This window comes from Herpailurus yagouaroundi, unplaced genomic scaffold (genome assembly GCF_014898765.1).
Source record: "Herpailurus yagouaroundi ecotype Mexico unplaced genomic scaffold, PumYag 569, whole genome shotgun sequence".
NCBI lineage: Eukaryota > Metazoa > Chordata > Mammalia > Carnivora > Felidae > Herpailurus > Herpailurus yagouaroundi.
In genome coordinates this window covers 3576164-3603098 of record NW_024412786.1, presented here as the reverse complement: position 1 = coordinate 3603098, position 26935 = coordinate 3576164, and the positions used below count along the sequence as shown (strand labels likewise).

Here is a 26935-nt window from a genome sequence, read left to right as displayed (position 1 = left end):
GACCGCGAGATCGTGACCTGGCTGAGTCGGACGCTTAACCGACTGCGCCACCCAGGCGCCCCAAATTGATTTCATTTTAAAAAGCACTAAGAGAAGCACCTGGGTGGCTCAATCAGTTAAGCATCCGACTTTGGCTCAAATCGTGATCTCATGGTTCGTGAGTTCAAGCCCCATGTCAGGCTCTGTGCTGACAGCTCAGAGCCTGGAGCCTGCTTCAGATTCTGTTTCCCTCTCTCTCTGCCCCCCCCTCCCCCCCACTCGCACTCTGCCTCTCTCTCTCAAAAATAAACATTAAAAAATTTCAGGGGCACCTGGGTGGCTCAGTCAGTTGAACATCTGACTTCGGCTCAGGTCGTGATCTCACAGTTCATGAGTTCAAGCCCCACGTCGGGCTCACTACTGTCAGCACAGAGCCTGCTTCAGATCCTCTGTTCCCCCTCTCTTGGTCCCTACCCTGCTCACTCTCTCTCTCTCTCAAAAAAATAAAACATTAAAAAAATTTTAAAGCACTAAGAAACATTAGTTTTTAAAAGTCCAATGGTAGGGTGCCTAAGTGGCTCAGTTGGTTAAATGTCCAACTTCGGCTCAGGTCATGATCTCATGGTTCATGGGTTCAAACCTTGCATCAGGCTCTGTACTGACAGCTCAGAGCCTGGAGCCTGCTTCAGATTCTGTGTCTCCCTCTCTCTCTTCCCCTCCCCCGCTTGTGCTCTGCTCTGTCTCAACAATAAATTAAATATTTAAAAAATTAAGAAAAATAAAAGTACAGTGATAATATAAAAATAAAAGTACAATGGCAATACATTTCATAAACATTTATAAAATTACACTGCTCTAATGTAGCTTTATTGTTTCCAAATTTAACACATAGAACATTTTCTTAAAATAATGACAAATGTAAGTTGTTGTTTTTTTAAACCACCACAAGCTACTTACATTCCAAATTTAGTTGGAGATGGTTTCTTTTAAAAAATTACTTTGTAGAGGTGTCTGGGTGGCTCAATTGGTTAAGCTTCTGACTCTTCATTTCAGCTCAGGTCATGATCTCAGGGTTTGTGAGTTCAGACCCACGTAGAGCTCCATGCTGTCAGTGCTTAGGATTCTCTCTCTGCCTCCGTCCCCTGCCCATCCCCCCACTTGTGTGTGCGCACCATGCACTCTCTCTCTCAAAAATAAATAAAAATAAACTTAAAAACATTACTTTGTAAAATGTGTAAACTAACCACTCATTAGGAAAAGATAGGCCCATTGGATAATTCACAAACTAGACAACCACAGATGATAAATATGAAAGCACAGTTCTCAGATCATTTTGGTCTCCTTAAAATAAATGTATATCCTTCAGCTTTAGATTATTCTCAGCTCAAAGGAAAGAAGAACTAAAGCCAAGGTCACCAAAAGCTCTTAAACCATACCAACTTTGGCATGTGGGGAATAGTATTAACACTAGACAAAATAATTTGCAATAAAGCATTCTTCACACGTTACCTCTTTGCACAAATACTTTACCAAAAATTTCAGTTTCTATCTGGGATCATTTTGCCTGAGTTTCTATAGAGAGTATTCAATTTTTTTTAACATTTATTCATTATTGAGAGAGAGAGAGACAGAGCATGAGCATGGGAGGGGCAGAGAGAGGGGAAGACACGGACTCTGAAGCAGGCTCCAGGCTCTGAGCTGTCAGCACAGAGCCCAATGTGGGGCTTGAACTCACAAACTGCGAGATCATGACCTGAGCCGAAGTCAGATGCTTAACCAACTGAGCCACCCAGGCGCCACTATAGAGAGTATTCAGAGAAGCTATAGTGACCTAGGTGTCTTGTTCATCGCTGTATGTATACAATTTTATAGATCATCTTTCAGTAGGATTGTCAGATAAAATACAGGATAAAATACTGGATGGAACATACACTACAAAATTACTCATTGTTTATCCGAAATTCAAATTTAAGTGGGCATCCTGTACGTTTATTTGCTAAATCTAGCAACCCTATCTTTCAGTTTGTCTCTTTCAGAAAATAACAAATTCACTGCCAGGAAGAGACTTTATCTCTTGAAAGCAGAGTAATTCTTTACCTTTTATGAACTTCTTGAGAACCGAACCACCATAAGTGCTTCCTGCAGAAGCAACTGTAAGAAACAGAATACAAAGAAATATCACAAATAAAACAATTAAACATATTTTATCTAAAGAATCTTATGGAAGCCTAAAAACACTGCTTATAGATACAATACGTTAAAAAGGTGACCACTATGTAACGAGTTTACTAAAAATGGAGACACCAAAGAAACATTATGAGGCTACAACAACTCTCGGGGGGCAGAAATGAAAACCAAATGGCAAGCCTTTTCACCCATATCCAACACCAAGGCTGCTTCTTTAGCTATTACTATTCCTGAGAGAAAAGGATTATAGGAAGACTGCACACTGTAACTACTAACCAGAATATATCATGCCAATAACCCATATTCCAGTGTAAGATTCAATTTAAAAAGCTGGCCTTTCTTTGAAACAATTTACTCTTTAGTAGAAAATATTTTTTAAAAATTTAATGTTTATTTATTTTTGAGAGAGAGACAAAGCACGAGCGGGGCAGGGGCAGGGAGAGGGAGACACAGAATTCAAAGCAGGCTCCAGGCTCTGAGCTGTCAGCACAGAGCCTGAAGTGGGGATGGAACCCATGAATGGTGAGATCATGACCCAAGCCAAAGTTAAGACACTTACCCAACTGAGCCACCTAGGCACCCCTTTATAAACATTTTTTTTTCCAACGTTTATTTATTTAGCAAGGAGACAGAGCATGAACGGGGGAGGGGCAGAGAGAGAGGGAGACACAGAATCGGAAACAGGCTCCAGGCTCCGAGCCATCAGCCCAGAGCCTGACGCGGGGCTCGAACTCACAGACCGCGAGATCGTGACCTGGCTGAAGTCGGACGCTTAACCGACTGCGCCACCCAGGCACCCCGGCACCCCTTTAGTAGAAAATATTAGACTATTACCTAAGAATTCTTCACACCGAGTTCTAAACTATGAATATCAGAATATTTAGAGTAATAATTAAAAAAAATTTTTTTAAGTAAACTCTACTCCCAATGTGGGGCTCAAATTCACAGCCCTGAGATGAAGAGTCACATGCTCTACTGAATGAGCCAGCCAGGCACCCCTAGAGCAATAATTCTTCAGAGGAAGAGGGTAAAGGAGGAAACAGGCACCTAAGAGGGGAAGAAAAGAAACCACCCAGAGACTTTTCCAAATTGAACATTACCCCTCCCCACCAGAGAGATGCGACCCACAGTTAAGAATTTAAGAATCATTGCCATAGAAATCAATGTCCCTATCCCTCAAGAAATGTGTATTCTTCAAGCAGGGTGAAAAAGTTGAGAATAATAACTACAGTGAGAGGCAACACCATTCTCTAGATGTGTGCTATCCAAATATAGTAGCCACTAGATACATGTGGCTACTTAAATTTAAATTTAGCTAAATTAAATTAAAAATAAGATTCCTCAGTCACACTAGCCATATTTCAAGTGGTCATTAGCATCATTAGTGTGGCTAATGGCTACTGTACTGAACAGCACAGATATAGAATATTTTCATCATCACAAAAAGTTCTATTGAAATGTTATTACAGCAGTGCTTTAGATTTCCAGATTTTGAATGATTCTGGACAAATGATATTTCAAAAGGCCTGGGCCCAAGTAGCATAGAACATTCAATAAAAGACAATCATTTCTTTTTTCTTCTTAACATTCCTCATAAGCATACACTGGTTCTAGCTTAAGGAGAGTTGGTCACTTGGGAGAGGGATGGCAGGTGTCAGCAGGCCTACACCAGCGATTAGCAAGGAGCTGAACATTAATAAGAAAAAAATACAACCTATATATCTCACAGTGTGTCCATGATGTTTCTCAATTGCATATGTCATACTGTCTCCTCAAACATCTTTTAGTTTTATTATTATTTTTAAACATTTTTTTTTTCCAACGTTTATTTATTTTTGGGACAGAGAGAGACAGAGATGAACGGGGGAGGGGCAGAGAGAGAGGGAGACACAGAATCGGAAACAGGCTCCAGGCTCTGAGCCATCAGCCCAGAGCCCGACACGGGGCTCGAACTCACAGACCGCGAGATCGTGACCTGGCCGAAGTCGGACGCTTAACCGACTGCGCCACCCAGGCGCCCCAAACATCTTTTAGTTTTAACAAGCACCATATCAACAATCGTTGAAAATGGGTCACTTCTGGTGAATGTACTCAGAGAGCAATTATCTTGCCTGCTCCACACCCCAGCCTGCCCCCAACTTTTAGCTGTACTTCTAATGTCTCTGTACTAAAATAAAAGAGTACTAGGGGCATCTGGGGGCTCAGTTGGTTAAACATTAAGCATCCAACTTCGCCTCACATTTTGTGGCAGTTCAAGCCCCACATCAGGCTCTGTGCTGACAGCTCAGAGCCTAGAGCCTGCATCAGATTCTGTGTCTCCCTCTCTCTCTGTCCCTCCCCTGCTCACACTCTGTCTCTCTCACCTTCAAAAATAAACAAACATTAAAAATATATTTTAAAAGAGTGTTATCCTTCAAATGCAAAGATAACAGTAGAGACTTAATTGTAAACCACATATTTTTAGAGCAACACCATTCCTAAAATTCCCTCTATAGAACAAAAGATGACATTAAAAAAAGTTGTTGAGGTCAAATATATTTGAAGAATGCTGTATACTATAGCCCATTTTTAAAATTAATTTTATTTTTTTTTAATTTACATCCAAATTAGTTAGCATATAGTGCAACAATGATTTCAGGAGTAGGTTCCTTAATGCCCCTTACCCATTTAGCCCATCCCCCCCTCCCACAACCCCTCCAGTAACCCTCTGTTCTCCATATTTATGAGTCTCTTATGCTTTGTCCCCCTCCCTGTTTTTATATTATTTTTGTTTCCCTTCCCTTATGTTCATCTGTTCTGTGTCTTAAAGTCCTCATATGAGTGAAGTCATATATTTGTCTTTCTCTAATTTCACTTAGCATAATACCCTCCAGTTCCATCCATGTAGTTGCAAATGGCAAGATTTCATTCTTTTTGATTGCTGAGTAATACTCCATTGTATATACATGCCACATCTTCTTTATCCATTCATCCATCGATGGACATTGGGCTCTTTCCATACTTTGGCTATTGTTGATAGTGGTGCTACAAACATTGGGGTGCATGTGTCCCTTCGAAACAGCACACCTGTATCCCTTGGATAAATACCTAGTAGTGCAATTGCTGAGCTGTAGGGTAGTTCTATTTTTAATTTTTTGAGGAACCTCCATGCTGTTCTCCAGAGTGGCTACACCAGCTTGCATTCTCATACTATAGCCCATTTAAAATATTTTTTTTAAGTTTATTTATTTATTTTGAGAGAGAGCGAGCAGGGGAGGGATAGAGAGAAAGAATCCCAAGCAGCTGTCAGCACGGAGCTTGATGCAGGGCTGAACCCCCAAACAACGAGATCATGACCAGAACCAAAACCAAAAGCCGGACGTCTAACCGACTGGGCCACCCAGACACCCCTACCATAGGCCGTTTTAAAAAATGTATGTATTTATTTTTGAGAGCGAGGGCATGTATGCAAGCAGGGGAGGGGCAGAGAGAGAGGGGAACAGAGGATCCAAAATGGAGTCCATACTGACAGCAGAGAGCCAGATGCGGGTGAACTGAGAGATCATGACCTGAGTCACAGTTGAACACTTAACCAACTTGAGCCACCCAGGTACTCCTATAGCCCATTTTTAAAGATTCAGTCTACACTGTCATATCAAAGGTTCTGAGAAAATACAAAGTAATGAAACTCACTTGATTTTAACCAGCATTCCACAAATTTAGAGGACTATGTAACTCCTTCCTCCTAACTCATATAAACATCTCGTAGCATGCATTAAAAAAAAAACAAACCCTGCAATAAATATGTTAAAGACTTCAATTACTGATGGAAAAAGTATATAGTGATCTCTCAGTTTCTCATAGAAAGATCATTCAAGTAATAAAACTTGCTGCTGTGTTGGGAGTTCAATTTTGTACTCTAAAAGAGATTTAGAAGAACTAAGCCCCAGTACTTGTGAATACGACTTTATGTGGAAATAGGGTCTTCACAAATATAATCAAGTTAAGATGAGGTCATAATGGTTAGGGTGGACCTAAATCCAATTGGTGTCCTTAGAAGAAGGCTATGTGAAGACAGAAACACAGATAAACACAGGGTAGAATATCCCATGAAGGTAGAGGCAGAGATTGGAATGATACGCCTGCAAGCCAACACCAAGGGCTTGCTGGCAACTACCAGAAGCTAAGAGCGAGGCATATAATAGATTCTACCCTCAGAGTCTCCAGAAGGAACCAATTCTACTTTGACCTTGATTTTGGACTTCTGGCTTCCATACATGGGAGGGAATAAATTTATTTTATGTTTGTGCTACTTTGTTACAGCAGCCTTAGATAACTAATACATGGTTTTTCATCATCAGAGATTTCAGACCAAACACACCACTTCACACTTTCAGGTAAAAATGACAAATTGAACATACCTGTTATTTTTACTACCTCCTGAAACTGCAATGAAACAATAGAAACAATAGAAAACAAAGTATTTTTAAAAGGAATAAACCCACAAGGACAGGGAAAAGATAGATATGATTATAATAAAATTCTAGAAACTGAAAAGCAGAAGGACTAGTGAGAAAGGATTTAGGAGACCTGAGAAACTGAATTATAAGCCAGAATAGGCAAAGGCCAAGAAACAACCAAAGTGATACAACAAAATCCCCGAAGATTCAGGAATGCAGAATCAGGAACTCCTGGAAGTAGGGGTGGGGTGGGAGCTAACATAAGGAGAATCAATTGAAAAAATGAATTTAAGAGTAAGTCAGGTCTTTAGATTCCCTCCTCCACTCTGCATTCTAGGGACTGATCCTTTCTAACCTTGGTGGGGGTGGAGGGTTATTCTTTGAAAAGGAAGAAGCATGGGTTTTTCAGCTGAGGACCAAAGTTGTATTAAAAATAAATGGCCTGGGGCGCCTGGGTGGCTCAGTCGGTTAAGCGTCCGACTTCGGCTCGGGTCACGATCTCACGGTCCGTGAGTTCGAGCCCCGCGTCGGGCTCTGGGCTGATGGCTCAGAGCCTGGAGCCTGCTTCTGATTCTGTGTCTCCCTCTCTCTGCCCCTCCCCCGTTCATGCTCTGTCTCTCTCTGTCTCAAAAATAAATAAAAAACATTAAAAAAATTTTAAAATAAATAAATAAATAAATGGCCTGAATGAACATAAAGACTGAATGCTGAGATCTCTCTCTTATCTCTCCATCCCAGAACACTCACAATCTGACTTTTTATCTACCTAGTGAGAGGCTATGAACACATACATGGAAAAATCCAGCAGAATGCACATTGAACGTTAATTAATAATTATCTTAAGGGACAAAATGACTGGAAAGTCTCATCTTACACAATATATGTATCTGTAATATTGGAATGTTTCACGATAAGCATATATTACCCTTCCTTCTACCAAAAAATTTATGAAAATCATTAAAGATCAGAGATAATAAACACAATAAAGAGAAAATAAATGCTCCCTATACTTCGCATGGAATGAAGAAGTCCATTAGGCTCAAAATACCTATGGAATTAGGTTTCTTTCCAAAAGCTAATGTGGCTCAAGTCCTCTGCTTTGAGTGATATCAACCCCGCTACCTTGGCCAGCTTATTGGATTGCCTCTGTCTCCAAATGCATGAACTAACACAACCATACACAGACCAACATCACCCTAGCCATGTAGCTAACCAAAAAGTTCTTACAAATGATGGGAATTCTGTCCAGAGTGGAGTTCATGCACAGTAACAGCAAACCAACCTATCATATCTTCCTCAAGGATGTTTACTGCTAGGTACTCAAAGAGAAGACAGGGCATTTCAGTTCAGTGAGAAAATGTCTTGTGTAGAACCTAAAGTACTATTCAGTCTCAACTGGGACTGAGGATGACTTTCATTCCAAAGTATCCTTCAATAAACTTACAGACAGACACACTCTCTTCTCTCTCTCATATACACCTACACAACTAAACAAAAAAGTGATCACTTCAAAAGTTCAAGAAAATTAATTGTTCCAGGGTGTCACTCAATGCATCGTCTTTCCCTCAGGACTGTAGGAAAAAAAAAAAAAAAAAAAAAAAAAAAAAGAATAAAAGCTAATAGAAGAGGTTTCCTTTCAAACTAACTGCAAGTTAAGATTATCAAAGCATGAAAGCATGCACCATTCATCATTTGATTTCTTTCCCCCCCCCCGTGGTTTTTTGGCCCTTTTCCAACTATCAAAGACTGGACATGAAAAAGGAGATAAAATTCAATGTAATATAATTTTTTTGTGAGAGAAGGATAAAACCAAGAGCAAGAATGAGATTGCTTTTCAGAATTCTTAAACCAGTAAAATAATCCTCTTAACCAATCCTGGTGTCTGAGTGATCTCCAGAGTCCTGCAAATGGACCAGATTTCCAGAGCCTTGATAACAAAGGGTAACACCCCAAAATATGGACTCATTTTACACTCCACCTTCATTGGCCAAGCAGCTGCTAAAAACAAAGGCCACATATCCCGATACCTGGCAAACAAATGCACTATTGCCTCATGAATTGATTGCTTCTCTGGAGTGCCCACAAGTGTATTTGGAGAGAAACTTCGAGAGCAAGTTGAGGAGCGGCTGTCCTTCTATGAGACAGGAGAGATTCCACGAAAGAATCTGTATGTTATGAATGAGGTGATGGTTCAGGCAAAGGAAGCGGCTACTGAGATGGCTAGGAAGCTGGAAAAGCAGAAGAAATGCATGAAGGAGAAGAAACAGCTGGCCGTCTCTGCCCTCATGTCTTCAGAAAACAGCAGTAGTACCCCAGAGGAGTGTGAAGAGACAAATGAGAGACCCACAAAGAAGAAAAAGCAAGAGCCCAGGAGACCCTCAGAAGACCACCTGCCTCTGTCTCCAAATGCAAGAAAAAGAAATCTTTTTTCCAAGGAGGAGCTGGTTAGTAGCGATCTTGAAGAGACAGCTGGCAGTGGAAGTCTTCCCAAGAGGAAGAAATCTTTCCTCAAAGAGGAACCAGTTAGTGATGTTAAAGAGGAAGGAAATAAGAGCATCCCCAAGAAAAAGAAGAAATTCTCTTCCAAGGAGAAGCCACTCAGCAGTGGACCCAAAGAGGCTTCTGGCAGCAAGAGCAGTAGCTCCAAGAAAAAGAAAAAGCCGCAGAAGTTATCCCAGGAAGATTAGAATGGATATTTACCTGGTTAGGCACAACCCACATGACATTTCCCAACGCATCCCTTATATCCCCCCCCAAAAAAAAAACAAATTCACAAGAATAAAAAAAAAAAAAAATCCTGATAAGAGTCATTCTACTCACCTTTCCTGTATGACACATTTGTAAATCTATCACCAATACTTATTACATAATTACTTAAGTTTTTTAACTATAGAATAACCCTGGAATAACATGATAAAAGATTATGACTAATTGAAATTTTTAAATAACCAGAAAAAATCATAACAGAACAGAAAATCAATTATTTCTTCCTCTACTTACTTGTTGTTACACAGTGAAGAGTATTTTCCTGGTGATTAGAATTTAATGCTTCCATGGAAATCACTAGCTGTCCTTCCAGGAATGCTCCATTTGATACTCCTGTTTCACACTTCCAGTGAATTATTAAATATTTCAAAATCTGAAAAGGGTACAATTCAAAGAAAACAAATCTTTAGAAATCATAGTAATAATAAATGTATATGATACAGCTGAATTAATGATTCTAATTTCCAAAAAATAATATTCTTACTTGCAAAATGTCAGATTCACACATTTAGAACAAAGTATTGTGTCTAAACAGAAGAAATAACTAGGAAAGTGACATAAGAAAGGAGGCATAAGAAATTAACACAATGCCCAACAAGACAGGAAGTGGTGACAATAAATTGCTTTATTCAAAGGGTAAGTTCATCTGGAAATAATAGTTCGGAAAAATTAAGTGGGAGTTTGTTTTTCCTGTGTCTTTTTTTCTCCCCAAGTAAAAGCCAACATGAATATTATGAATAAAAGTGGCATCTGGTTATGAATCATCTTTACCTTTCATTAAATCATCATTTCTGAGGATGGGAATACTAGTTAAAGATCACTGGCTCTGGAGGCAGATGCCTGGGTTTGAATCCCTGGTATGCCATGTGATTTTAGGCAAGTTACTTAACTCCTCTCTACTTCAGCTTCCTCATTTACCAAAATGAGGACAGTCTACCACTTATGGCTGCTGCTAACTGTGAACAAAATAAGAGCATAATGCTTAACACAATGCCTGGCATACACACACACACACACGTATATATACAGGTAGATATATACACCCCACACAATTTGTACATATATATGTATATAAACACATATACATATATATTCTTATGTGTATATGCATATATTTTTAATACTTATAGACATTAACTTTCATTTTTAATAAGTTCATCTTTGGTGAAGACTGCACACAATATTTTAAATTAAACAGTCTTCCAAGATGTCTAGATAAAACATTCACTCTTGATGAGACAAATTTAAAAGAAAATAGACTGTAGTTAATTCCATTACTTATGAAAGTAGACTCACTTACACACTAAGGGACCATAGGGAAAATTACCACCCCTTTTCTTAAAGGCAAGATCTCAGCAAGAGAACTTGGGGATGAATATCCTAATTTGTACCATAGTTTATAACGATGGTTTCCAGGCATTTCTACAGTCTAACACCTTCCTTCTCACATCCTCTGTCGCTGTGCTTCCCTCTGTTACGATATTCCCGCAGTTCCTTTATCCGTGAGGGAGCAGTTGGGAAAAGAATTCCGGCCTGTGAGTCAGAAGCCCTGGGTTCTAGGCTAGGTTCTGTCGTCTGTAAAATCTAACCCTCCAACTTTCTTTGATGAGAACGAAGGAGGCGAGAGGGCCAGAACTTTCGGGTGCCGTCACGCCGACCCTGTCTGGCCTGTGGCTCTGTTCTGTCTAGAACCCCTCGCAAGACCAGCGGCTAAGAACTCGATCAGATGTCGGCAGTGAAGGCGCCTCAACGGATGAACCCACGTGGCGAGGCGGCGCCTGGCGTTCAGTCCCACCTTCCACAGCTGGAAAGTTCCCTGGCCCGAGCGGTGCCGTCAGACCCGGGGGGGGGGGGGGGGGGGGGTGGGGGGGGGCCCGCACCGCAGTCCGTCATCACCCAGCCGCCCGGGCCGACCCCCGGAGTGCTCCCCACACGTGGCCCACCGGCCGGCCGAACACCGCTCTCCCTCACTGCCACTTCACCCCGACTGGTCTGGACTCCCGCCCCGGGCTGCCCATCCCTCCCTCCTGCGCGCCCTCTCGGCAAAGGGGGACACCCTAGGCTGGCCTCCCAACCTGAACCTAGGTGTCCGCTAACGCCGGGCAAACACTTCAGCCTCCGGAGCCCTGGGGCCGGTGCCACCCCCTCCGCGCGGGCATTCCCCCAAGGGAGCCCAAGCGCTCCCTCGTCCGCTCCTCACAGCCCCGTATGAGGCAGGCGGAATGTCCCCGAATCCCCTCAGTCCTGAACCTTCCTTCTCTACCTCGGGCCCCGCCAGACCCCTCTGCCCAAACTTCGCGGTCACCTCACAAAACCCTTCTCACACAGTGTCCTCCTCTGCTTTCTCTCCCTTCCCGGCATCACCTCGCACACTGCCACCGCCGTGCCCTCCATGCCGCGCGGGGAGCGGCAGCGACGCCCACCACCTGCTGCCAGTCCGGACGTCGACCTCCGCCGGCGCCCACGCCAGGCCGCGCGGCGTTCTTCCCGCCCGCGCGTGCGCCCCGCCCACCGGCCCCCGCGCTTGCGCACTTTGAGCCGCGCCGCCCCCAGGCCGCGAGCCGCCGGGGCTTGCCAGGAGCGGTGGGGCGGTGCCGGCAGCCGCGAGGGCCCGTGGGCGGACGGGTGGGCCGGCCGCCGAGCTGGGGAGAGCCGCGGGCCGCCACTGAGGCTGGAGGTGAGCCGGCATGAGGCCAGACCGCGACTCTCCTTCCTCCCGAAGAAAACTTTCCCACGGTTCCGCCGAGGTGCAGTCCTCAGCCGGGAGAAGCTGCTGGTGCCCGGTGCGGGATCTCCAAGTTGATTCTTGACTCTCAAGCAGCCTCACCTGTGGGGGCCATCATCTCACATGCCCTAGGCCAACCTCTGGTTCCCAGATTTACCAAATAAAAATACAGGATGGCCCAGTTAAAATTGAATTTCAGATTTAAAAAAAAATATTTTTTTTAGGCATACGTATATCTCATGCAATATTTGGGACATACATATTATAAAAAATTATTCATCTAAAATTAAAAACTGGGCGCCTTGTATTTTATCTGGCAGCCTACCCCAAACATGTCCCCAGCTTCATCCCCAGGTGCCTGGCCAGCTCCAGACAGGACCTGGAAGGCGCCCCCCGCCGCCGCCGCAGCCGCCGCCGCCAGGAAATAGGCTCCTCCCCACGTTCGGCTCTACACTAAATATGCCAACTGCAGGAGCCTGGCTGGCTTTCTGGGCTCCAGCTGACAGGACAAGCTCTGGGGTTTTCATGGAGTGTTGCCAGCCGGAAGGAAGGTATTACTCCAGACTCCAGCTACTGGACTTCGGGCTGGTTCAGGGAGGGGCGTGATGAGAGGGGCTTGAGCCCAACCTGATGATCTGGCAGCTAGTTCCTCAGGCAGCTGAAACGAAACAGGTGAGAGAGATTCCTATGTGGCAAAGAGTTGCCCAAGGAGAAGGGTGGGACAGGGTGTTGGCTGCTTTCCTTCAGGGAAAATTCTTCCACTCCAGCTCCAAGAAGCTAGGATTGGACAGAACAGATGGGGGAGTTGGCAGAGTGTCCATCCAGTACACAGCCTTGGTGTTACTCCAAAGAACATGTCTGCTGAGACCTGAATCATAGCCTTGGCCAGTCCAGGGTCAGCGCTGTTGACCACCCTCCCCATCTCAGTTGCTCACAGGTGGACCTACTGGAGAGAGATGGGTTTTATTTCTGGAAAATTCATCATAAAACCATCTCAGACTTGGGGCAGTTCAGTCAGAGGAGCCTGCAACTCTTGATCTCGGGGGCATATGTTCGAACCCCAGGCTGGAAGTAGATATTACTGAAAAATAAAATCTAAAACAAAACAAAAAAAAAAACCTATCTCAGACTTGATAAGAGAGCTGGCATACGGGGAATCATTGGAGTCCGCCTCTCCACTTCACTCCCTTCTCTCTCAGGTGTTCCCTTTTAGGCAGAGGCGTTGTCAGGGGGAAGGGAACTAACATTGATTGAATGCATGTTGTCTGATACCACTGGCTCTTTACACAAGTTTTTTCGCCCTCGTGAGTATCTTGCAAGATACTTATTACCTTTACCATATTTACTATCCATCAGTGGAGAACCAAGGCCCTGAGGATGGCTCTCTAAAATATTTCCTATAGAGAGTTCTGGCTCAGCAGGAAATGCCCCACCTTGAAAGTGGCATTGGAAATGAAGGGTGTAGGAACAGTTACCCATGTAGATGTACTTCAGATGAGTTGGTCATCCTGGTTTCCAGCCCTTGGCCTTGGAGTGAGCATCAGGGATAAACATGCAGGGAACACCCAACACCATCCTAGAGTTAGGGAGGCCTGACAGAGGTAGCCAGGGACACAGCCACCTTCTATACTGGAGGTAGGCAGAAGTAAGGAAAGGAGTCTTTGATATGAGGGCCTGCCAGCAAGTCTTCCATAGCATAAACCCTTGTAGTTAGGTAAGGTTTGATGCAGGCTTGACATTTGGTGGGCATCTGCTCTGGGCTAAGTGGCCTTAACTTTTTCTAATTTACCTTATGTAATCCTCCCAACATTGTATGGAAGGTGTTATCATTGCTTTATAAAAGATGAAGATGAGGTTCCAAGAAGAGGTTGTATGACAGTGAGTTGTAAATGGTGGGGCCAGAATCTGAAACAAACAAAATTTCTTTTTTTTTTTTTCAATGTTTTTATTTATTTTTGGGACAGAGAGAGACAGAGCATGAATGGGGGAGGGGCAGAGAGAGAGGGAGACACAGACTCGGAAACAGGCTCCAGGCTCTGAGCCATCAGCCCAGAGCCTGACGCGGAGCTCGAACTCACGGACCGCGAGATCGTGACCTGGCTGAAGTCGGACGCTTAACCGACTGCGCCACCCAGGCGCCCCTGAAACAAACAAAATTTCTTAACACCACTTTCTACTCCCCTACAGCTACCCAGTGCATCTCTCATCTGGATGTGACTGTCTCAAAGTCCTGTAGTATGGGAACATTGACATTACTGTGAAAAAGCCAATACCACTCAAAAACAAAGGAGCCAATCAACTCAGATGGCCTCGTCTCCCACAAACTAAGGTTTGAATGAGCCACAGCTCCCAACCCTTCTCTAACCCATCAATGTGTGCTTAGGGTCTAGTAACTAATATACTATTGGACTCCACATTATTAAAATGGTTTTTACCCAGACCCCATCCTCAGAGCAATAGAATGTCAGAGCCAGAATGGACTGCAGAGGTTGTGAATTATTTTCAATAGCTGAGAAATTTGAGGCCCAAAGAAATTAAATGACCTGGCCAACGTTAAGGTCACTCTTGTCAACCAGGTCAACCAAGGAGCTTTTGGATGCTGCTCTGGACATTTTTAGCCCTGGTGTTCAGGGTCTTATTATCAATGTCTTCAGGGGCCCAGTTATCCCCAGTCTCAGTGGCATATTAATTCTGCTTGCATTCCTTCCCCCACCTCAGGATTTAGATTACTGTTGCAAGTCTGCTTTGGACATTCTGTTTATTCTGAGAAGGAATACCCTGTCTGGATAGAAGAGACCCCATCTAAAGAGCCCCGGACTGATTCTGACCCAAACCCAAGGGTTTAAGTGGAACCAAAACATCCGAAGGAATGCTGCCAGGTGAACAGTGACATTTTAGGAACTGTTGAGCTTTCTTTCCCTTTTGAATGTGCCCTCTCTGTGCATATCATTCCTAGACACCTCTTAGGTCTACCTCGTTCTCAGGCTCCCCTAGAGCATTCAAAGGCCCTGAAAAGATTGACCAAAGGAACTTAAGTGGGAAATATCCCTGAGGTACCCCTTACTAGGTTGATGCAAAACTACATCCATTTGAGAATTTTTCTTTCCCCCTGGGAAACTAGTAAAAGAGGCTGTTTCCCATACATGCATCAGGAAAGGGTTAACCGTTTCTCTCGGGTCCTGAGCCAAGTCTGTCCCCTACCAGTTCCCATAACCGGGTTTCCTGAAATGGAGCAGGTCCCAGGTGCCTCTCCACTAATCACATCCTTGGAAATGGGGCCAGGAAGCTCAGATTAGCTCATCCCTTCACCTTCTTGAGGCCTTCTCCACCTGGAGCACAGAATCTGGGGCAGCTTCTCTACTCACCTCCCTCTGCTTCCCCAGCCAGGGTCAGACAGGGATGTTCTCACGGAGGTATGTTTGGTTGTGGGGGCACTAGAGGCCACAGTGGTGCTAACTCTTGTGCCAATTCTTGGACTACAGCATTTGTCCTTCCTCATTCTAATACTTGTGGGCAAAGGAAAGATTCTCCCCCAAGACAATACTAGAGTTTGTATAACTAGAGTATTTTTTCTTCACCCCTCTTCTCTGTTTTCTTCCTCTACTTCTTAGAATGACTGACTATGATACCAGATAGCTTCCTGTTTTTCCTGGCTGACAGTCCTCCTGTGTACAGAGTCTGATTCCTCATCCATCAGTAGCAGGTTCTGGGGCCAACCCAGGAGATTTCATTCCTTCCCTGTTAGTGTCTAATTTCGACTCTTCCTTGATAACCAATAAAATCTGTATCACAAAGCTTGTTCTCTCTAATTGGCTTTTTAACTTTCTCTCTAGGCAGGTCTGGATTTGTCCCACTAGCTGATGTCCACTGTAAGGGAGGTATTCTTTGTGCCATAGAAGCCTTGGAAATGGAAACAGCAGTGTAATCTGGTCACACATGACTGAGTAAACCTATTGATCCAAAGGCCAAATGATCAATTTTGTTTGAAAGACAAGTAGGCTAACTGGGAAAAAAAGATTCTTCTTCTAGGAGCCCCATTCAAGAGCACACTGGCTCCACATGTTTAGTCTTGGTTCTGTCTTTGTATAACTATAGTACTCGAAGGACTTGACCAGGGATGTTGGTGTAGTCTTTAAAGCTAGTAATATGGAGCCTTGGTGGAGCTGATTCTCCACTGACCTCTGAAGTTGACTTGATTTCATCCATTCTAGCTTTAAGGCCACTACTATCTTCTGGTTCTGCAACTTCCCTTCTCACCAGCTAAAAAGAAGCTATGGGATCAAAAGTCTAAAAGGGTGAAGATATCTGAAATTTTTCCTATTTTACCACTCACTTTCAGTGTTATGTTTCAGTTTTCCTCAACTAAAATAGGAAAATTATCCCAGGAATATAGTTAAAATAACATCTGTGAAACAATTTGAGAGTCTTAGGCTCTTTTTTTTTTCAAGATTTTTTTTAATTTTTAAGTAATTATACCCAACATGGGGTTCGAACTTACAACCCCAAGGTCGACAGTTGCATGCTCTACCTGAGCCAGCCAGGCGCCCCTAGAATCTTTAAATTAGAGGAAATCTTAGAAGTCATTTAACCTGGTATTTCCCAACCAGAGGAATAACTTTTTTTTTTTCCCAATTCATTTCCTTTATCCCCAACCCTCCTCCTGAAAAGCCTCTCTCTTCCTTCTTCCTCAACCCCTCCTGGTATCCAAGGTAGAGAACTGATCTAGTTTGCACAACATATTTCATGTGCTTAGGGTTGTGAAACAGTGCCCTAATTCAGCTCCCTATTTCATGCAATAGTCATTCCAACAGTCCCAACAAGTTGATATCTCGCTTTTACTTGAGTAACTCATGTTGGGAAAGTTGCCACCTCAGGCAACCCATTCCAGTTTTGGACAGCAGTGGTTTGGTAGGGAGTTTTTCATTATTTGAACTGGAACTCCCCCACTGTATCTTCCACCCGTTGGTCCCAGCTTTGCCCTTTGAAACCACAGGGAAGTCGTCTAATCCCTTTATAAAGGGCAGAAGGGAATACCCAGGATTGTTATTGTTAACCTGTCACAGTAGTTCAGACCTGACCTGAATGATTGTATTACAGATGTCCTGTGCTTTGTACACTAGCTATGTTCCTAACACATTGTGTAAATCTAGTTGTGTGTGAATCAAATCATTTTAGACACACTGAGACGTTGACTGTCTAAAAGAAACCCTGTTACCTGTCCTTTCATAAACTGAAGAACTTTGTTGTAATGCAAAGAACCTCCCCATTAAACTTTTCTGCAAATCTAGATTTTTCATACATCATGTTTTACTTAAGGCAAGATTTGCCTGCATACAAAACACGCAAAACAATGACAACAGCAACAGCTGACATTTCACTGAGCCCTTATCTGCACCTGACATGCATTATTTAATTTCTCACCACCACTCCTTGAAAATGGTCCCCTATTTACAGATGAGGAAACCAAGGCTTAAAGAAGTTAAATAACTTATCCAAGGTTACACAATTAGAAAGTGATGGGCCAGGATTCCAACAAGGTCATAGGACTCCAGAATCTTGTGTCTTAACCACCAGGAAGTTTCAGATGCCAATAATAATTGAAATAACTGGCTACTTAGCTGTGTACCTTAGCACAAGTAAATCAGGCTGCAATACAGAAAACTGACCTAAGATTGTTGCAGGTTAAAAGATGTTCACTAAATTGACTCATTTTTGGGTTCTGGCACCCAAAATCCACTCTTTGTAGGTTTCCTGCACAACTCACATTTTTCAGTGCAGTTTGATCAAGGAGCTCCAAAGACTTCCCTTCAGCTGTTAGTATGAAGCAGATGCTGCCAAAATTTATTTCAGGCAGAAGGGTGTGATCAGACACTTTTTCACAGGATTTGTGTATTCCCAGGGGTATGTGGCATAAGCTTCTTAAAAGAAAGAAGTGGTTCATTATTGACAGGGACAATCAAAAGTATTGGCACCCTGGTTGATCCCAGTCTGCTCCCAGATGGGTTGAAATCGTTCAAATGTGTTTTTAGGTCCTGTTTTTAATGGTGTTTAGGTTTGCAAGATAAAAATAATTTGGGAGGGATGGTCCATAAATAAAGTGCTGTTTTGAATTCAAACTGGACAAAGATAAATGGATGTAATAGTCTTGTGTCTTCAAGTCAGTTCCAGTTTCTCCGATTTTAGTCAACAACAGCGAGCACTCACAACATTGCTCAGCTCAGAGCACACCCCTCAGGGCTCCTAGAATCTCAGACTTTTCTACACTAAATAAGGGAGCTCTGGGTAGTACTCTTCTGTCCTCTGTGCCCCTCCCCCACCCGCCCCAGCATCAGAATGCCCCGTTTGACATGAGACTTTATCTTAGCTCATCTGCAGACTTTTGCTTTCAAGTACATGATCATTCTTTGCAAATCTCATCCCTAGCAGATATTACACAGGCCTCCTGGTCCACAGCCATCAAGAATCAGGTCAGTCCTTGCAAGGCACCAGAACTCTCCTTGCAAGTCTACCTTTCTGACCTTTACTTTGTACACCAGGCTTGTTTATAACCTCAAGTCATAGACCCAGGTGAAGAAATACACAATTTTATCTCTTAACCTAGCTCTTCAGCCCCCATTTCCACTAATGGCAGAAAACTAATGAACTTTGCCAATTCCGGACAACTCAATCATTTCAAGTTTTAAACTCAGTCTCTCAGGAGTCTCCTTCCTTCTCGTCACAATGTGCTAGTTGGGGGTTCACATATCATTCTGACATCAGGGAAGGGCACCAAGGTCAGGTGCCATCTTCTGTTCCTCTTGCCTTACTTGGTCTTGGTCATTGGACTCTATCACCACTGCATCTGCTGCAGAGTTCCCTGGTGGGTGGGACCTGCAGCCTTGATATAGAAAGACACAGTGTCTGCTTCACAAGGAGCTCGGTGGCTCCCATCTCAGCTCTTCCTGGTACTACTGAGCCTCCATCCGGCTCCTGGCATGGGTCATGCAGCACTCAGGCTCTACTGTGGGCTTCATCCCTGCCCCTCCCCCCCCCCGCCCACTCCACAGCAATCCCCACGGGCACCCAGCTCTCAGCTCACCCTCACACTCCTCTCGGGAGCTGGGCACCAAGGCACTTTTCAGATCTCCTCCAAATGTCAAGGAGCCAAGAAGACTTGGCTTAGGGAGTGAGAAGGTTGTGGGTAGTGAGGAAATGTGACTTATCTCAGCCCTGCTTTGCCTACACGGGTGACAATGCCATTTCTACTCTGTGGCAGTTGTCCCTTGGTAACACAGGGGGCTTTGAAATGCTGTGTCTCCTCAGAGTTCTAGGAATGGAATGAAGCATAAGCCTCATCTGTCTACTGTTGTTTGGTGGTGAGCACAGAAAACAGAGCCCAAGGTGCATCTAAACCCTCTTTCCTCTTTTCTCAGTCTTTTCCAATTCTGCTCCAGGCTCAGAAAGGATTATACTTCTGTGTGGAGGGGAAACCCCCAGGCCCTTCACATTTCAACAGTTAATGGCATAAACTCTAAGTTTTAGGTTTGTCAAGTTCTGTCTCTTAATGTTTAAAAAAAAACCTGTGAAGGAAAAAAAAAATCCCTCTCAAGGACCCAGCCCTTACAATTTAAAAACTGGAGCCTCCAAGAGTATCTCCTCTGCAACACAGGAAACAACAGGAGTTGGCAAGGATGTGGAGAAAGGAGAACACTCTTACATTGTTGGTGGCAATGCAAACTGGTGCAGCCACTGTGGAAAACGATACAGAGGTTCCTCAAAAAGTTAAAAATAGAACTACCCTACGACCCAGCAATTGCACTACTAGGTATTTACCCAAAGGATACGAAAATACTTATTCAAAGGGAAACATGCACCCCAATGATAAATTTATAGCAGCATTATCCACAATAGCCAAATTATGGAAATTATTTCACTCATAGGTGGAATTTAAGAAACAAAACAAATGGGGGCGCCTGGGTGGCTCAGTTGGTTAGGCGTCCAACTTTGGCTCAGGTCACGATCTCACAGTTTGTGAGTTTAAGCCCTGCCTCGGGCTCTGTGCTGACAGCTCAGGGCCTGGATCCTGCTTTGGATTCTCTGTCTCCTTCTCTCTCTGCCTCTCCCCCACTTGTGCTCTGTCTCTCTCTGTCTCTCAAAAATAAATAAATGTAAAAAAAAAATTAAAAAAAAAAAAAACAACAAATGAACATGGGGAGGGGAAAGAGAGGTAAACCAAGAAATCGACTCTTAACTATAGAGAACAAACTGATGGTTATAGGAGGGGAGGTGGACAGGGCACAGGTTAAATGGGTGATGGGGATTATGACGAGCACTGGGTATTGTATGTAAGTGTTGAATCACTAAATTCTACATCCAAAACTAGTATTACACTGTATGTTAACTAACTGGAATTTAAATAAAAACTTGGAGGAAAAAGAAAACATCTCCTCTGGGATAGATTTGAAAAGATCTAGTTAAGAATTCAAAAGCCCAAGACTTTGACTCTGATCTTTCTGTGTCATCCCTGTGCAGAGGATGCTGCATCTAGAAAGCCTTGCTGCTGCTTAATGATGGGAGATAAATTCAGGGTAAAAGAAACGGAAAATGCATTGCTTGATATGAAAACATCTAGTTTTATCTTTTTATAACAAGGAATCACCTTCTCTCCCAAAATCTTTTCTGTCACTCATTAATATATTGCACAAATATATACTTGTCTGCTCTAGTAGGGAAAGACTAGGAACTGGATGTGCTCTCTACTTTCACAGAGTTCACGATCTAAGAGGGAACACAACCAATGGGCAGTGACCATCCCATAGAGTGCTGTCTGAAGGCCCCTGTCTCAGACTTGGAGACCCTGGGAGGTTTTCTGGAGGAAATGACACCTAGATTTAGACCTAAAGAGTAAATCCTCGGTGAATGGAAAAGGAAAAGTTTCCAACCAAATCGAATACCATGTTCAAAATCCTACAAATGCTGGAAAAACTCCCAATAGATTCCTTATGTCTAGGAGCGTCAAGTGAGAAGTGGTGAGCAAAGGGGACTGGAGAGGTAAGCAAGGTGTATAAACTCTGTTAAGAATTCTGGACTTTGGGGCGCCTGGGTGGCGCAGTCGGTTAAGTGTCCGACTTCAGCCAGGTCACGATCTCGCGGTCCGTGAGTTCGAGCCCCGCGTCAGGCTCTGGGCTGATGGCTCGGAGCCTGGAGCCTGTTTCCGATTCTGTGTCTCCCTCTCTCTCTGCCCCTCCCCCATTCATGCTCTGTCTCTCTCTGTCCCAAAAATAAATAAAAAAAACGTTGAAAAAAAAATTAAAAAAAAAAAAGAATTCTGGACTTTATCCCAAAGGCTTTGGGGAGCCACTGAAGGGTTTTCAGCAGAGGAGTGATCTGTCAGGTTGTTGTGTTAAAAAGATGCTCTGGAGGCGCCTGGGTGGCTGTCGGTTAAGCGTCAGACTTAGGCTCAGCTCACGGTCTCACGGTTTATGAGTTTGAGCCCCACTTCAGGCTCTGTGCTGACAGCTCAGCCTGCCTCTCTCTCTCTTTCTTTCTCTCTCTCCCTCTCTCTCTCTGCCCCTCTCCCGCTCACTCTCTCCCTTTCTTTCTCTCTCTCTCAAAAATAAATAAAAACATTAAAAATAAAAAATAAAAGACTGGCTACAGAGTGGCAGATAAGGTGGCCCAGGAAGAACACATAGAATGAGAAAAGGGCCTAGAAGAAAACAACACAATTAAGTGACGAGCAGAAAGGAACTCACAAAAGAAAAAAGGGAGAGAGACTACAGGGGTTGAAGGAAAACCAGGAGTGGGGCAATCCTAAACCAAAGGAAGAAAATTTCAAGAAGCAGGCGTAATGAGAGTCAACCACTGCCAAGAGGAACAGTAAGAAAGCAATTGGAAATTAACATCAGATTTAGCAAGTGGATTACTGAGGACCTTGTTTGAAAGCAGCTGCAGAGGAATAGAAATTATATTGCGTTGGACTAAATCAATTGCCTCAGCATTCATTGTCTCCTTCACTCACAATCTGTCTCTGCACTCGTGTCTTCCAAATGTGTATAAGTCTAGATCTCCACTTTGAGCCTCATAACAATCAACTACTCAGTATGTCCACTTGATTGTTTCAAAGGTATCTCAAACCTAGCAGGTTCCAAGACCTACACTCTCCCCACCCAAACCTGGTCTTCCTCCAGTGTGCCTCATCTCAGCAAATGGTACCTTTGGTCTTCCAGCTGCACAATCCTCCCACAACAAACCCTTTCCTCACCCTGTATCTAACCCATTGTCCCATCTTGTCAATTCTTTCTACCTATGTGTTCCTCTATCTCCACTGCCAACATTCAAGTTCAAGCTACCATTTTCTGTCTCATCTAAACCACAGTGGTAGCCTCCTCATTGGTTTCTCACATCAACTTGCACACCCCTCCAACCCATTCCCCACACAGCACCTGGAGTAATCTTTTTATATTTCTTTAAGTGTTTATTTATTTTTGAGAGACACAGAGAGAGAGAGGATGAGCAGAGGAAGGGAAAAGAGAGAAGGGGACAGAGAATCCAAAGTGGGCTCTGTGCTGGCAGCCGAGAGCCTGATGCAGGGCTCAAACTCACAAACCATGAGACCATGACCTGAGCCAAAGTTGGAGGCTTAACCATCTGAGCCACCCAAGCACCCTGGAGTAATCTTTTTAAAAACATAGTTGATCATTTCACTTTTTTGCTTCAAATCCTTCAATAGTTTTTTCCAGGGCTCCAAAGGTGAAAAACAAAATTCTTTAAATGACCTAGAAAGCCCTGCACGATCTAGCCCTTGCCTATTTTCCCAGCCAGCATTCACCACACATTCCCTCTTGCCCACCGTTTTCCCTCCCTTCTCTCCGTTTCTCACGTGCACCATGAGTCCTGCTGCTTCAGGCCTGGTGTCCACACACCGTGTCTCTGTAGCTAAGAACATGGTTCAAGTGTCAGACGTCTGGATTTAAGATCCCAGCTCTACCCCAGCCTGGTTAAATGACCCTGGGCAAGGCACTTCGTCTCTCAATGTCTCCATTTTCTCTTCTGTGAAATGAGATTAATACTTACTTGTCAGAGTTTTTACAAGAATGAAATGAAATGATATGTGGAAAGGGCTAAAAATATAGTCCCCAATTAGTGTTAGTTACCACTACTTGTTATCTCCCATTCTCAGCCTGGTTAACACTTCTCATATTTCAGATCTCAGCTCAAATGATGTGAGGGAGGTCTCCCTTGACACCCTCTCTCCAGCCAGGTTATGACTCTCTGTTAAATTCTCACCTAGCATCCTGAACTTTTAATTCATTATACTTTGTGATTATATATCTGAGGGGTTATTTTATTAATGTCTGTCAACCCTACCAGAATATAAGCTCCAAGAAGATAGAAATACCCATTTTACTCATCATTAGATCCCCACATCCCAGCACAGTACCTGGCACATAAGCTAGATACTTTGTTTGTTTGTTTGTTTGTTTGTTTGTTTGTTTGTTTTGAAAGAGAGAGAGAGCACGCACACGCAAATGGGGGAAGGGCAGAGAGAGAGGGAGAAAGAATCCCAAGCAGGCTCCACACTATTGTGCAGAGCCCGATGCAGGGCTCAATGCGGGACTCAAACTCAGGAACTATAAGATCATGACCTGAGCTGAAATCAAGAGTTGGATACTTAACTGACTGAGCCACCCAGGTGCCCCACACCAGATGGTTTTTAAATAAATGTTTGATTAAAGGGGAGGCAAGGTAGTGGAGCCAATGTGTTCAAATCATTCAAGAAGATTGTGATCATAAAAAGTAAGGGCAAGACATGGAGGAGGACCAGGGTTTGTCACTTACTTTTTAAGCTGGCAGATACTTGAGCATGTTCAAATGCTAATGGGAAGGAGCGAGAAGAGAGGGAACTTACCAGAATGACTGGGAGCCATGAGACTGCAGGAGGGGATAGCACTTAGTGCAGGAGCCAGAAGAATCATTCTCAGATAGGAGAGACACATCTTCCATGCTACCGGAATGAAAGAAGAAAATTCAGCTACATCTGTAGACTTGGTGGCAGGAAGTGCTACCAAGACCTTTCTATGAATTTTGGTAACACAAGCAGCAAATCTGGATTCTCCAAAAAGCTCAGCATACTTGGTGGATTTCATTCCATGCACTTTTGCAACTCATGTAAAAAGGAAGCAGGTGGGTTGGTTTTTTTTTCCTTCATCAATGACTACACTGATACACTACAGAGCAAAATGACAAGTCTCCAGAGCAACTGAGAGCAACGATCTCAGCGTTTTCTTTATTGAGCATGCTTCCTCAATATTGGGAAACAGTATGGGAAAATGATAATGTTATAAAATAATAATGGCTGACACTGGTTGAGGGCTACTATGTGCCAGGTGCTATTCTAGTACTTTATCTACAATAACTCATTTGATCCCCACCTTATGATACCATTCTGCAGGTAAGGAAACTGAATTCCAGAGAGGTTAAGTAACTTGCCCAAGGTCATCAGCAAGTAGGTGGCAAAACTACTTTCAAACCCAAAGTCTGACTCCAAACTTGATGCTTTTTTTTTTTTTTTTTTTTTTTTTTTGAGAAAGAGAGAGAGCAGAGGAGGGGGCAGAGGGAGAGAGAGAGAATCTTAAGCAGGCTCCATGCTCAGCACAGAGCCCAATGAAGGGCTTGATCCCATGGCCTCGGGGTCATGACCTGAGCTGAAATCAAGAGTCAGATGCTCAACCCACTGAGTCACCCAGGCACCCCCAAAATTGATGCTTTTAACCACTCTACTCTCACTAGCAGAAGGGAAAGAACATACTAGGAATCAGAAACTCTGATGTCTCCACCATGAACTAACTCTGAACTTGGGCATTCATTTGCTCATCAACAAAATGAGAATGATAGTGTTTACCTTTATAATGCTTTTTAAAGGATTATGAAATGCTGAAAATGGGAAATACTATACAAAAGATCTTATGAGTATACTGATCATAAGACTTAATATCCTTGTCTTCTAATTGGGTCACAAGCCAATAGCCGTTGTTGAGACCCTTGGTTCCCATACCAGTACAGCAGCAGCAGTTTGGGTGTTCTGGTGTCTTTGGCAGATCAGCTGATTCTCATCCCATCAGCTTTAACATCCCTGGCCAGGTCTCCTTGATGACCCCTTCCCCCCGAACACACACCTACCCTTGGGAACAGTTGCAGCTTATGCTCTCACTTCTTTGATTCCATTGGCCAAAGGAGTGACTGTTAAAAAAAATAAGCAGTAAATAGCCTGAATGGCAGCTACTCGTGAGGTACACCCCAGAAGGTCAAGTTCCACTTTGGTGGTAGAACCACTGTTCCAGTTTAGTGGTGGAATCAGACTATCAGAGCTAGAAAAGAACTTCAAGGTCATGTTTTAGTGCAACTCCCTGACACCCCTCCTTACCCATTTTATACTAGGAAAACCAAGGTCAGGTAGGCGAGGTGATACAACCAGATGGGATTGGTAGCAGCACTTTTTTGTCCTTGAAAATGTTTTCAAATAATTTTAAAGCAAATAATTTCACCTTGCCAAAATCATAACTGGAAAGTACTTCAATCACTTATAAATTTGTTTTGGTACATGTACCTTTTCAGAGAGGAGCAAAATCCTAAAATTCCATTAACCATAAATAAATAAAACCTTAAACCCAATAACTCACGTGAAGCCCATACTTCCCATTGCCCTTACTTGGTCATTTCAGGCATTTCCCAGGCGGAAACAGGCCCACATCTTCAGAGACAGCATATTCTGACAGTTAAATTCTCATTGCTCTGCACAAAGCCCAATCTATTATTACTAGTTCATCTCTGAGCTTAGTTTCCTAGTCTGGAAGAACAGTACCCACCTCCTAGAGCTGGAGTGGGGGGTGGGGGTGGGGGGTGTCACATGAGATAATGCACTTTTAGCACCCAGCTAGCACTCTATAACTTTATTATTATTTGAGCATAATTCTTTTCTCTCTCAAGCAGATAGTTCACCTTGCTTAATGACCTTAGACCTTCGACCACTCAGATGCTACTAAACCAAGGAGAAACCCAGCTGTGCCAGGCCTAGAAATGTCCATCCCCACCCCCACTCCCTTTTAAGACAGTGAGTAGGCCGGAATTCTCCTGGTTGATAAATGAGAGGAGCCGAGAAGGAGCAGAGAGAAGCTGCAGTGATGACTATTCTGAGAATCTGATCTGCGAGCAGGCGAATCTCCACCACATACACCATGGAGACGCTTTGGGAAAGAGAGCCGGCCTACCTGCCTGAAGAAGGATGCTCGAGAAAGGGGATGGACGACAGAATTGCTTAAAGGGAGATGAACTGGAGGTGCCCAAAGAGGAAATTTTGAAAAGGAAAACAGAGGCTGAATTTTGGGAAACCTGAGCGGTGAGTGTCATTAAAGGAAGGATTGCGTGTCTCGGGGAGACAGATTTTGGAGGAAACGAGGAGTAGGGACAAAGGTGGGGGTCCTCGAGCTGCGGAGCCCGAGCCGCACAAGCTGTGGGGGATTTCCAGATGGCCCAGCGGTGACCGGAAGCCGACATTATGGGGGGCACCCACAGGGAAGGTGGCGGGGTCGGGAGCCGGCCGCACAGAAGCCGCCGCGTTCGCCCCGGGGAAGGTCAGCGACCCCCGGCCAGGGGACTGTGCGGAGGACTGAGAGGGGCCGCGGTTGCCATGGCGCCGGGCGGGGAGGGGGTGATTCGGGCCCCGCCCCGAGCCCCGCGGGGCCACCGGCTCCAGATGGTCCCGGGCCTCCCGCGGGAGCCGGCGGCCTGCGGCAGGGGGAGGCTATTGTCCTCCTTCCGCGGCGCCGCAGTCCCGCCGCTCGCGCCCGCGCGCCGCCAC

The 26935-nt window shown here is 44.1% G+C and overlaps 2 protein-coding genes and 1 long non-coding RNA gene across 11 annotated transcripts in view; 2 read left to right on the top strand and 1 right to left on the bottom strand.

Annotated features, from left to right (window-relative positions):
• The window catches only part of TOP6BL (TOP6B like initiator of meiotic double strand breaks), a 120066-nt gene extending 94340 nt beyond the window's left edge, over positions 1-25726 (bottom strand). For 2 of the 8 annotated variants that reach the window (XM_040465995.1, XM_040465996.1), the window contains exons 1-3: positions 11736-11859; positions 9606-9744; positions 2077-2130 (exon numbers count right to left, since the gene is read on the bottom strand). In XM_040465995.1, coding sequence (XP_040321929.1) covers positions 2077-2130; positions 9606-9744; positions 11736-11765 — 223 coding nt within the window. In that variant the 5' untranslated portion in view covers positions 11766-11859. Of the gene's footprint in view, positions 1-2076; positions 2131-5838; positions 6402-9605; positions 9745-10762; positions 11220-11695; positions 11860-12421; positions 12475-23986; positions 24083-25257 lie in introns of those variants that run through there. The other 6 variants (XM_040466000.1, XM_040465997.1, XM_040466001.1 and 3 more) reach the window with 6 other exon arrangements.
• LOC121023842 (uncharacterized) lies at positions 12536-17383 on the top strand. Of its 2 annotated transcripts, XR_005787519.1 has the most exons (4): positions 12572-12647; positions 14284-14425; positions 14815-14975; positions 15708-17383. It is a non-coding gene; the product is annotated as an uncharacterized LOC121023842 (long non-coding RNA). The 2 variants fall into 2 exon arrangements; XR_005787518.1 differs by having other exon boundaries at positions 12536-12647; positions 14815-17383.
• A 403-nt stretch (positions 25727-26129) lies between the features above and the next one.
• SPTBN2 (spectrin beta, non-erythrocytic 2) overlaps positions 26130-26935 on the top strand; it is a 42885-nt gene continuing 42079 nt past the window's right edge. The window contains exon 1 of the mRNA XM_040465986.1: positions 26130-26473. The gene's annotated coding sequence lies outside the window, so the exon portion shown is untranslated. The remainder of the gene's footprint in view (positions 26474-26935) is intronic.